This window comes from Musca autumnalis, unplaced genomic scaffold (genome assembly GCF_047663935.1).
Source record: "Musca autumnalis isolate F117 unplaced genomic scaffold, ASM4766393v1 scaffold_5, whole genome shotgun sequence".
NCBI lineage: Eukaryota > Metazoa > Arthropoda > Insecta > Diptera > Muscidae > Musca > Musca autumnalis.
Genome location: NW_027412088.1, coordinates 113,470,761 through 113,484,499, shown reverse-complemented (window position 1 = coordinate 113,484,499; position 13,739 = coordinate 113,470,761). Strand labels below are relative to the sequence as shown.

Here is a 13,739-nt window from a genome sequence, read left to right as displayed (position 1 = left end):
CACCACACTCCTAATAAAATATGTTTTGATATAACCTGCACCATATTATGGAAGGTATAATTAACATTTTTAGTCCGTTTGTAACACATCGAAATTATAAAAAATTACTCGTATATATATTATTGATCAGGATAAAGTTCTAAGTTGATATAACCATGTGCGTCTGTCCATTCGTCCGTTTGTTGAAATCAAGATACAGCTCGCAATATTTAATAGTACAGAAGTTTATATTACTCCTGGGATATTTGGTATTGAAAATGGGCTATATTAGTCCACGTTTTGATACAGCCCCATATAAAACGGGGTGTACCGATTTTCGGGATTTTAAGGTTTTAGCCACATTATCGAGCCAAAATGGCTGAAATGTGGTCTTCATTGGGGGCATTTGAAATTTGTAGGTATAGGTCCATGTCTTCATATAGCCCCCTTAGAACGGAAACCACTGATTTTCGGTATTTTAAAGGTTTTAGCGTGGTTATCAAACCCACATGGCTGAATGTTTATTAAGTCTGCGATGGGGGTATAAAAGAAGAGCATAGTACTAGCATAGTACGAAGGAAAACTAAATGTCCGTATTCACTTTAATATAGTTCGTGGTGAATGCTATAGAAATTTCGACCGGGTCGAACATAACGTATCATACCTTTTTTGAAAAAAAATTGTTTCGGTTGTGTAGTCGGCATTCGATTTTTCCAGATAAAATTATCAATTTCTGGTCGAGTTACTGCCTCATACGAAACCTGTGTGGTAACATTTCGACGAAATGTAATAGCGAATAACACATTAAAGTCCTCTCTCGGACGATGTGTATAAAAGTCATGGAATCATAATGGAGAACCCTTTAAAAAAATTATGACCAGGAAAATAAGGGCTGCTTCATTCGATATGATGAAAATGAAATTACTGATTGAAAATAATTCCCAATTATGATGCTTTGATCTCCAGGATTTTTCTCTGAATTCGAGAAAAAATAATGACCATTAATTTCCTAAATGGTCGTGGAAGTTGGTAATGTGAAAATGGAAACAATAAATGGAATAATAGCAATGCTTTAAGCAATGATGACTAAAATTTGTTATAAACGCCATACATGAATTTTTCTACAATAATATTGAATCCAAAATATATTTTTTAAATATGAATTGTATTTCTTTCAAATATTAAATTGCAAATAGAATTCACAAAATTTAGACTTTATACAGAAATCTAATTTAAAATATAAGTTAAAAATATATTATAATTTTACTTTTCTTGAAAGCAGTGCTAAATGTAGAGTGCATTTAGAGAGCAATTCTAAAACTACAAGCTTAGAGACAATATCTAAATAGAGAGAGATAGGAAGAAAGAAAATGTTACGTAAACTAACTTTGGAGGGGGGTTCTTCCGCTCCGGCAGTGAGATTAACCTGAAATTAATCAGTTGGGTGATATGAATTCAAATCTAAATAGGCGTACAGACATTTGAAGAAAACAAATATTTAAAATAATGTCCTTTAAAAAAGTTAAATAGAGTTTGATTTCATTCATCATCAAGTGTTCTCTTTCATTAGTTGCAAAATGTATTTGGTTTTGTTGCTTAAATTATTACATACGGGTATTTATTGTTCTGTAAATCAAATAGCTGTGAATGTATTAATCGCTAAATTACAAAAATACTAAACCTTTATGAAACAACCTTTCCACTACAAGTTTACATGTTGCAGCCAACAATATTTGCCCGACAAACTTTCTAGCGATGATGAAGATAAGACGTTATGAATGAAAGCACCTTTTCCCTCCTCCTTCTTATTAAAATAATAACAATAGTAGAATACAAAGCAATCAATAAGCAAGTGTTAATCTGCTTTATCAATTTTAAATGAATGAACTTCACAGTTTTCTATTTAATAGAAATAGTAATTACTGATATTTACAATATTTATAATTTGATTACACTGTGACACAAATTGGAACTCACGGTCTGTGCGGTTGAAAATTCCTTTTGGAGATGAAAGTCCTTGCGAGTATATTAAGAACCCAAAAGGAAATTTTCGCTATAGGTCAAGTTTCTGAGATATCGCGTGATGAATTTTCCCCTATAAAGCTTGAGAAAATAGCTTTATATCTCTGTTTGGCGTTATTGAAGCTTCGTTTTGAGATTACATATATCAAGTCAAATCGAATGCCGAATATTTTTGTAGAACATTTTATCCTTGCAACTCAATTCCTCCGATGTCCTTTTCGTCCTTTCTTTCTTGAACCATAGTAAAAGTACCACATGATGGGATATTACAGCATCCAAACATTCTACAAAAATGTTGCTGAGAAAATTTTAGGTTCGATTTTCATTGACAGCTAATCAATTTTTTCCAGTTTTCGTTGTCCTTTTTGACATTTACCTTGTTTTTGTTCAGAAAAAATTATGTTTTGCGTTTTTGTATACTTGTTATTTATTGTTTGTTGGAATATACAGAATATGCAAAAACACAAAAAAATATTTTTTTTCTAAACTAAAACAAGGTAAATTTCAAAAAGGACCATGAAAATGGGACAATTTCGATTAGCTGTCAATGAGAACCGTACCTAAATTTGTCTCAGCAAAATTTTTTTAGAATATTTGGATGCTGTAAAATCCCTTCTTATGGTACTTTTACTTTGGTTCAAGAAAGAAAGGACGAAAAGGACATGGGAAGAATTGAATTACAAGGATAAAATGTTCTACAAAAATATTCGGCATTCGATTTGACTCAAGACATGTAATCTCAAAAAATAACGCCAAACAGAGATATAAAGCTACATATTTTCTCAAGCATTATAGGGGAAAAATCAAAACATCCATCACGCCATATCTCAGAAACTTGACCTATAAAGAAAATTTCCTTTTGGGTTCTTAATATACTCACCAAGGGCTTTCATCTCCGAAAGGAATATTCTACCGCACAAAAACCTTGTTGCACAGTGTTACTAGCAATATTTCTTTGCCATATAAAATTCGATTATTCAAATGATGACATTTGTTATTATGTATCACTTTATGTATTGTCATTCATGGATAAAAGTATTTTATTGAAGCTTAAACATAGTTGTTCAAATCGCACAAATCATGGATCGATCTATGCATATGGACACATAATATGACCAAGGTGAACAAATATTTTATTGGAAGAAAGAAAGAAATTGTTTGAAGAAATAATAAATGTTTGAAAATGATGGATGGCCCGATGTAAAACACTTAATACTCGCACAAATTAGATTCTTCAAGATGTTTTAAGTGTATTTTTGTATTCGCAACCCTGCAAAATATTGTTGGCTGCATATATGATATATTGTGTAAAAACGTTCGTAGATAAATTTAATTGAGAACGATTTTTGTCTAAAATTTATTTAATTGATTTATTTGAAGATGATATCTACGAATACGATATTCTACCAGAAGCTATGTTATATTACTTTTACGCTGGTGGGGAATTGAATAATAATAGTGTTTTCTGGTGTTACAAAGAGTGCTGAGTTGTGTTTTCTTTCTCATTTTGTTGTATATTAAAGAAATAAAGTATAAAAAAGTACTTCTGCCAGAGTTCGAAACATTATTAAGAAAATAGATTTAAATGAAAGGAACATAAAATTGCCAATACCAAGAAATAATGTGTGTTTTCTTATTTTTTTTGTAATTTATGTGTGATGTTGTGTTTTTTTTGTGACAAAAAATCTTAAATTATGATATATGTGAGATGTAGTGAAATAAAAAATGCATTTTACTCACTTTTCCGTTTTCATGAACTTTGGTGTCACGCAATGAATATGTGTCCGCCAAAAGTGCCTGCAAAGGTTTTAATGCGGAGTTTCACGATATCAATCAACATTTTCATTTCAGTCTTCATTTTTTAAGCAAACAATTAATGAGTTAATCATTCATTCACATTTCTATTAACTAATGCAACATATCAATCAATCCAATACTACCATTTTTATACCAAATATTTATTAAAGACAAACAGAGAGGATTGTTTTGCAGACCATTTATGGTTTTATTGACAAAGTCAGTTAGAAAATGTCTGTGTCCTTAAGTGATACATACATATACATATCTTCGTTTTACACGTACTAAAGCAAAAGCAAAAATAAAAATTGACAGACACAACTACGTGTCTGAAATAAAGCAACTAAAATTCAAAAAAATAAATGTAAATATTTTTTCTTACAAAAGTGAGAGGCTTTACATTTTTATAAGAGAGGTTGTACAGAAACTATCATGGTTTCTTTCAAAATATAAGAAGATATCAAAAGCGCAGACGAACGCTATTAGACATAATAACCAATTAAAACTTTACTTTTTTATACAGATAGGGTATAGGGTATCATGGGACAGTTTCGTCGCTGATGCGCCGATTTTATAGATGCTACATAAAGATCGTCCAAGCGAATCTGCCACATGTTGCCCCATATAACATTTTTAACGTTTATTGTAATCATGAAAGAATTACATTGGCAGGAGCTGTGGACTGAGACCATAGATTATCCATTAGCCCATTAACGCCCAACTCTTCCCTATGGAACTCTGGTGTGGTGGAATGCTATGAACAAGACACCGTATCTAAACTAATGCATCAATTCGAATCACTGGTGGTACGATGAGCACTCCACAGCCTTTCCTAAATGTGCTACTGGATCTCCGCCCATTAGATCTCGTAGTGCAGGAACTGGCATCTAAGAGTGGCCATTGGCTCAAAGAGCTTAATATATGAAGCGGTTCCGAATACGAGGAATTTGCGATCCTACGAAATATAGAACTACTATCGAGAACTACTCGAGGGAATCAATAAAAATAAATCAGAACAAATGATCTGTGAGCGCGACAAAGAGTCCCGGACCCACAACAGTCAACATCTACAGATTTCTACCGATGGCTCTAAGCTTTCTACTGATGGCTCAAATGTAATTCAAAACATTTCAGTTGTAATTCGTAACATTTCATTTGTAATTCGATTTTTCCATTTGTAAATCGAAACAATTGTTATTCGAGAATTCCTTTTTAATTCGAATTATTCCTTGTAATTATAATTATTCTATTTGCAATTCAAATTATTCCATTTGTAATTCGAATTATTCCATTTGAAATTACTATTTTTTTATTCGTAATTCGAATTTTTCTATTTGTAATTAGAATTATTCCATTTGTAATTCGAATCATTTCATTTGTAATTCGAATTGTTTTATTTGTAATTCGAATTGTTCCATTTGAAATTCGAAACAAAAAATTACAAAATTTTTGATTCCATTGGTTTTATATTTGGCTTTTCAAAATACACTGTCCAACAGCCAAAATTACACTTGAACCGGACTATATACGTTTGAAAAAATAGGCAAAATGGAGTATAATGGTACTTTTAATTTTTCGTTTTCTCATCGTTTTGAATTTTAATTTGTTCATGGAGGCAAAGTTGCAGCTCTTGTCATAAAAAATATAAATTCTGGACACATGAAATCCACCAAACCTCATCTTCATCATCTTCTATAACTTGTTCTAGGGGTTTGACCTTGGCGATTTAGACCTTGAAAATGGGGTTTGGTGGATTTCATTTGATGTTCTTTATGACAAGAGCTACAACTTTGCCTCCATGAGCAAAATAAAGTTCTTCGCGGTTTAGGAGATATGCGCCTGCCAAAATGTTCACTTTTGACTTAATTTTTTAAGGATATTTTTGATATCCTTTTAACCTGGATTGCAATAATTCATAATTATTATATAAAGCCTATACTCTCCTCTTTAATATGACACCAATACCAGCATCGTACGACGATTACAAGTGTTTAAAATATTTTTTTGAAAAATTTTGACCTTTAAAATTTGTTTGACCTCTAAAATGTCAAAACGATGAGAAAACGAAAAATTAAAAATACCGTTATACTCCATTTTGCCTATATTTTCAAACATATATAGTCCGGTTCAAGTGTAATTTTGGCTGTTGGACAGTGTATTTTGAAAAGCCAAATAATATAAAAGCAATGGAATCAAAAATGTTGTAATTTTTTGTTTCGAATTTCAAATGGAACAAATAGAATTACAAATAAAACAATTCGAATTACAAATGAAATGATTCGAATTACAAACGTATATAGTCCGTTTCAAGTGTAACAACATTTTTGGAAAATTGTCGGACGGTGATACAAATAAAATGTTTCGAATTGCAAATAGAATAATTCGAATTAAAAACGAAAACATTCGATTTATAAATAAAACAATTCGATTTGCAAATATTATAATATAATAATAATAATTGTTTCACAAACATCTCAGATGGGACAAGGGAGACTTCTGTCATATCAATGAGTGCACCCTGATTCGTATTAGCTCAATGATATGGGACCTACTGTTTATTGTCGAGTCCGAACGGCGTGTCTTAAGACACTACTTGTAGAGAAGTATTACATGGCTAAAATACTCAGGAAATGTCGCCAACATCACTGAGGGGTATTTTGCCACCGTTGAAAATTTGATGTTGCCTGGCCTGGGAATCAAACTCACGACCTTTAGCGTGCAAGTCGGGTGTGCATACCATTGCACCACGGTGGCACCCGATTTGGAAATATTACAATGTAATAAAAATGCAAATAAAATAATTTGAATTTCAAATGGAATAATTCGAATCACAAAAGCAATAATTCGAGTTACATATTGAAAAATTCGATTACAAATGGAATAATTCGAACTACATTTGAAATGTTTCGAATTACATCTGAAAAAGGTGTAGAACAGGTGAACCTCGATGAACCGGTGACAATCTACGTCGATAGTCAAGCGGCCGTTAAGTTACTCACTAAGGTACTACTCTATAAAGTCTGAGGCAGTTTTGGATTGCAAGAACGACCTGCAGTCAATCTGGTGTGGGAAATTCCCAAACTTTTTTAGGGACGCTTATATATTTAGCCTTAACCGAAGGCAATGGATCGGCAAAATTTAGCGGTATAATTTGCAATATTAAAGACAAAGCTTTGAAATTTGATAGAAACCTTTGCGTTACATATAGATGCTTAGGTACAAAAAATGGGTCATGTCGGTGCACTTTTTGATGCATTCCCGCATATAAGGGTATACCCTGATTTCGAGTAACTAAAAAACAGCAATGCCCACATATAACGGTACATTCCAAGTCCACGTTCCCAACCGGTATTGTCTAGGTGGTGAAAATTCCAAATGGAGGCGATGATATATCATCATTATATATCATTCATTACCTCTATTTCGAATACCAAACAGGTTCTGAACATGGACTTGGGTGTACCATGATATGAGGACTTCATCATATTATAAAAACTGGTCTGAGAATTCAAAATTCTTTGGGACTATAAAACCAAAATACAAATTTTCAGTCAAATCGATTGGAAATTAATCGTAGCATTATGTCAGGTCCCAGGTCATTTCAACATTGAAGAAAAGAAAATGCGTATGAAATGGCGCGTCACGGATAGGAGTCACCTGATGTTGCAATTGATTACTCGGTCAAGCCACCTTTGTGCCACCTCATACGAAGTTGCCAAAGTCATGTGTCCAATCGTCTTCAAACGAAGAACCAACCTCTCGTCCTTCCCTTAAGAAGTTCGATCTGATATTAGCAATAGGAATAATCACGGTGCAGTGCAATATTAAATGTACCTTATTTAAAATTATGGTTTACCGATAAATAATAAGCCAAAAGTGTTAAAAAATACAAAATATTTTAACCAAAGATTGATTGTCAGAGAGGTTGTATATGACATATGACCTGTTTCAGTAAGATGATTCGAACTAAAATTGATTCAAACTACTAACAAATTTGTTGTTTTTTTTTTTTTTTGAAAAATATTTGATTCATTATTCTAATGTGGAAAACGTGTTCGCCGATTAGGCCTTAGGACTCTGAACTGGAAGACTGATCGATCATCTTATTAGAAAACTTCAAGTAATACATCCAAATATGCTTACAGGTGTCAACTCGATCGAACGATTCCCCATTCAAACGGCGGGAAAAAAATTACAAGTCAGAGGTTGTATAACAATCAGTGCGAGAATCTCAATACAGGTGAAACCTATTAAACTTATAATTTTACCATACTGATATTATGACATCATCTTTAAGGTCTGCTGTTAGTATCGAATCAAAAAAATTATATTTTAAAGGAGGAAATGGTGGGTTCTCTACAGAAGAACGAATGAAGTGAAGTTAATTAATTTAAAAGAGTATTTTTAAATGGTTTGCACTTTATATCGCCGAAATGAATAAAACCACATATTCAGATCCATTTAGTTTCCAATCAATATTTCAGCATATTCAAACTCATATATGACAGTTAAGGAACGGGAGTTGAATATGGTGCAAGTTTTTCTTATATGTCTGATGTATTTAACAATTTTTTTTTACAATGAATCATCTCCAGTTAATTTATTATTTTGGAAAAATTTTGTTTGGTACATTAAAATAAGGTTAGTTGCGTTTATTTGTTGAGATAACATTGAAGTTTTTGGACATATATGTATCCTGGTGATAAGAAAAAGTATCGATGATAAAAACAAATAAAATAAATATTTGTTTAAAAGTTGTTCATCTTATCGAATACAATCTAGGAAAATTCATTTATTTATATTTAGTTACACATTAAACTCTGAATGTACGTTATGTTATTAATATATTTGATTTCGATGTTGACTTAAATGCTACAAAAATACCTACGCTAATCGAAAAATATTTTAATATTATGTGCTTTTTCATGATTTACGAAAATCATTTCCTGTAGCAAATCTTCTGCCAATTAATTCATATTTATAGCTGTACTGAATTATCGCATAAAGCATTATAGATGATTAAGTTTATCATTACATATACTATTGGTATCCCAGCAAAATGTTCGATGCCAAAGATGCCATTCAATCATGGGTGAAAGTGATCTGGCATGTCATCTTTTTAGCATCTTCATCGATGAATTTTATTTGAGCGTGGACCCCAAAAGATTCTATTCATTTTCGGATCCAAAGTATGTCATTTACACCAAATGCTTTGACATGTCATTTTCACCAATGCTTTGACATGTCATTTTCACCAACCCTTTGCAATGACATTATTATTACGACGAGAGTTGGTTGTGGTTTCGAGTCTCCGACAACATCAAGCCTATTTTAAATAATTAATCTTTTATATTTAGATAATTTATATAAATAATTTATTTATAAATCGATAAATCGATTGGATCGATGGAATGGGTTCAAATACTGATGAAAAGATCGGATCTTTCACGACTTCCTTTGGATGGGTTCAAATACTGATGAAAAGATCGGATCTTTCACAAATGCTAATGAAAAGATCGGATCTTTCACAACTTCGTTTGAACCAATGCAAAAGATGCCATGAAATCACGTCATCGCATGGAACCCCTTCCTTCAAATTTTGCTGGGTACTATTGGAAGATATGAATTCCAATATCATCTCTTTTACAATGTAAATTTCTTTTGCAAGTTATATTATTACACCTTCATTTAATTCCTTATAGATGTTTATGAAGTGTTGTGTCTTAAAATCAATACTAATTTTATTAATTAAGCAACGTAAACATAACCTAGTTTATTTGAGTTATTGCTGTCGATTGAAATTATGAAGATGCAGCTAACATACACACACAAAACTCTAATTAAATTATAAAAATATTTCAAGTTTTGTTATAACTAAACTTACATTGTTGGAATTTGCTAAACTATAATTTGGGGATGGTGATGCCAAATCAAGTTGTAACAATTTGTACTTTATTTGAAATGGAATTGAAAAGGGAACAAACATACAAATCTCATCAGCAATACATATTTACATGAACATGTCAATTGAATAGATTTTCATAGCAATGGCATACGACGATAATTATGGAAGTGCACAGTCGTGTGAAAATAATAGTTTATTTAAAACTCAATTTTACTATATTTAAGCTTGTGAAAATTTCTCTTCACTCCGAGCAAATCAAAAGGGGATATCATTTAAATAATGCCAAAAAGTCAAAAAAAGTATTTTATAAATATTTAGATAGTAAATTATTATTAAGTTGCAAAGTCCATTGTCCAAAAAAATATTAAAAATTCGAATGGTCTAAATACATAGTCTATAAAACCGAATGAAAATATACAGAAATAAAATTTGAAAACTTTGACACCATAAATATATTAATATTTCATAAAAGTAATCTACGTGATACATATTTTCTCATGATTTTTTTTTATGCCCGTATTTCCCTAATCACAGGTGTAAAGTATATGACACTTAAATCAATTTATTACAAATTTTTAAATTAAAAACAAATTATCAATAATTTATATAAAGTAATTATCGTATCGCTCATTTACTCAAAGAGTGTCACATCAAAAAAAAAGTTTTGAAAAAAGTGTTTGTTTTAAGTTGCCGATTGAAATTTGACTTCCCAATTTAAAAAGATTATTACAGAAAAATAAAATAACCACCTGGCCCATCTTTTGTAAAAAGCTAGCCAGATATCAGTGCTAAATTTTTGTGCAATATTAAGCACGATTTGAAGTGTTTCATAAACTCAAAAAACTTTTTTGTAGATTTTGAAATAATAAGAGGTTTGTCGAGCTTAAAGTATTATACTTGTTTAATTTATTTCTTCATTTATTCCCAATATTTCGCAATTATTTAATTGCATCATCAGGGGCTAATCTACAAAACATTATAAATATTTATGTTTTATTATTACAGGGAGTAAATGAAGAAATAAAATAAACAAGTGTAATGACCTCAAGCTCGACAAACCTCTTATTATTTCCAAATTGAATGAAAAAGGTCGAATAAAATAAAAAAACTAAAATTTTTTTGTATATTTTTACAAAACTCCTAGAAAATAAGTTGTAACTCGTTTTTGTTTTTGACACAAGATAAAGTCCAAAAAATATATATTGGTAACTCAACGTATTTTTCGAGTTATGTCACTCTTAGAGCGATATACTTTCGTTTTGCAAATCTGTAGTGTGATTTTCCAACTTATTACTGTCAGAATTACTGACAATAGTTGGTAAGTTAGCCACCAAAATAAATTTGTCTATATGAAATATCGATACCATAGCTGCTGTCAATTTTGAAAAATTACAAAATCCCACTACTGAAAATTGCAACGTTTTACAATAACCGAAATAAGAACAATGGAGAAATAGCAATAATAAATTATCATATTTCACCCTTTTTAACTATAAAATTGATTTACAATAACAACAAAGAAACTATGACACGCGTAAATATAATTTTCGTTAATACATTTGTTTACAATCCCTATCTGATGTAACATAGACGGATATCAGTTAAATTGTATCGCTAAATATACATTTGCCCCCAAAAAAAACTTTATTTTTCACTGCTGTCGGTAGATATGATTTAAACCCAAAAAAATCCATTAACAAAACAATAACAAAATTCAATTTGTCAAACACCTACATAGCTAATGAAAATAAATTGAATAAAATAGGAAAACAAAAACTTAACTGATAATAGGCACGGACACATAATCACGACAACAACGGGATGTGTTTTAGGTAATTAGTAAACTTTTACGTACATAGATACACATTATTATACAATTGGATTTGGGTTAAAATCAAACATATACACACGCATATTATCCCTAATATACAGTTAATATACAAAAGGACAATAAACAATTAAACATGGTTGCTTAGAAGAGGTGCACATTTGACGTGGGTAAAATTAAGAATGTTGCCATAACTACAGAAGTTTTCTTGAGAAAAATAATATTTTCACTTATGTTTGTTGTTATTCGGGAAACAATTTTTAAATTGCCTTAACTTTATTCTTTATTTAATAAACACGAACGTGAGAATTTTGTTAATAACTAAATAGCACCTGGAGCGCCAAGTTAACATTATAGATACATTATCTTCTAACGACGAAAAAGGAAATTTGGTAACAAGTGTTCTCCAACCACAGATGAATAAATATTCTTTTTATCGCATATTAGATTCTGACGTAAAGAAAACAACTTGTTTTCCTGCTTAATCTGACTCTATCTCCAGGTCTAGGAATATGACTGCTACTGGAATTAGTTGAATTGGAAAGGAGCAGAGTGTCGTGCGTGCAGATGTTTTGCACAGTGTCACGAATCCTTGCCCTATGGGAATTTAGCCGACTGCACCATTCCAAACGCAGTTGAGCCAAAACTACCATGGTTTACTACATTGGTTTACTAGGAATAGATAATGAAAAGCAATAATCGATTTTTCGACTTTGTGATTTTGATCAAATTAAAAATGCGATTTTTCGGTCTGGCGATTATTTCAGTTGTCCTAAAACTCGACTTTCGATTTTTTGATAACCACAGAAAATCGATTATTTGTCGATTTTCAAGTTTTCTTTTAAAACTTTGCACTGATGATTTTGTAGCTATCAGAAAATTTAAAACTGCCAAAGTCAAATAACCAATGGGCGAAAATCGATCACAAAATAAACTATTATGTGATTTTCCCTCCAGCCAAAAGTTGACTTTTAGTCTTTTGGCTGCAAAAGTCGATCTGCCTAATATCTATGCCGCTCTGCAAGAATTTTCGTCTTCTCATGCAGGTTATCCACTGATGACATGAGGAGGCACTTTGAATATCGTTTCATCGCGTTGTGCTTATGTTCACGGTCCACAGCGGTGCCGCATAGCTTAAAACAGACAGATCTATCGACTTATGCATGTGTGGCCAACAAGGTGTCTTTGTCTGTACCCTACGTGCTGCCGGTTAGAGACTTGAGAACTTTGTTACTACATCTTAGCTTGTTGCAGATAGTTGTAGCATGTGCGTACGACCTAAGCATACTGTCGATGTTGCCACTAGACTCTTGGATTAGTAGTCGAAATTTTGTTACCATCAGCCAGGATATTCAACTGTGTGCTAATCTCATCTGTACATGTGGTGAACAGATTGGCTGTAGATTTAGTGGCTGCATACGTAACAAAAGCGAAATCGGTCTGTACGAATCATCTTGCCTGGCATCCTTACCTGGCTTCTGTAGCAGGACCACCCCGCCTATTTTCAAGACTTCGGATACGATGTGGGTGGCTAACTACAGGTTGAGAACTTTGGGAAGATACTTAAATTCCGGCCCATCGAGCTATTTCAGCATTACTATGGAGATGCCGTCATGTGCTAAGGATGATTTAGGGTTCCTAACGACATTTGCAACATCATGTACATATTGATGGTTTTCACGCTGGAAAAATTGTCGATTAAAATAACTTACGCACCTTTTAGATTCAGACAGCGTAACGTCACCAAACATGGCTGACGTCATATATTCCTTCTTCCCAGTGTTCGTAACCATAACTCAATTATTCCGGCTCAAATATTCTAACTCTTTAGATTATCTAGCCACTTGTTTCGCTTGTTCTCACCGACCAACCTAACTCAGGTGTAACTGGGTTTAGCTCAACGAAGTTTATCAACCGCCTCTGCTGGAAATTTTGGTCTCACTACGCATATTGAGATATGCTCACAAACTATCGTTTGACAGAGTAAAGGTATATAGAAGGAATGATGATAAACATAGCACATACACTAACGAAAAACAAGTGACCTAGCTACACAGATGCCACCACGGGGTCGAACATACCGATTGTGATATCCACCTTAGACAAAATTGAGAATAAGTCCCAATTTACATTGGGCGAGTTTACTTGCGGCAATTGTCATTTTGTAGGACAGAGAGGTGAGGCATATGGTAACCCTTTGCCTCTCAG

General features: G+C 32.2%; 1 protein-coding gene across 43 annotated transcripts in view; it reads right to left on the bottom strand.

Moving 5' to 3' along the window:
- The window catches only part of Trpm (transient receptor potential cation channel, subfamily M), a 403,692-nt gene that overhangs the window by 34,336 nt on the left and 355,617 nt on the right, over positions 1-13,739 (bottom strand). For 19 of the 43 annotated variants that reach the window (XM_073992979.1, XM_073992972.1, XM_073992985.1 and 16 more), the window contains 2 exons: positions 3,742-3,798; positions 1,367-1,405 (listed from right to left, as the gene is read on the bottom strand). The exons of 9 other annotated variants lie outside the window; for them this stretch is intronic. In XM_073992979.1, coding sequence (XP_073849080.1) covers positions 1,367-1,405; positions 3,742-3,798 — 96 coding nt within the window. The remainder of the gene's footprint in view (positions 1-1,366; positions 1,406-3,741; positions 3,799-13,739) is intronic. 15 more of the 43 variants (XR_012408366.1, XR_012408365.1, XM_073992998.1 and 12 more) reach the window with 1 other exon arrangement.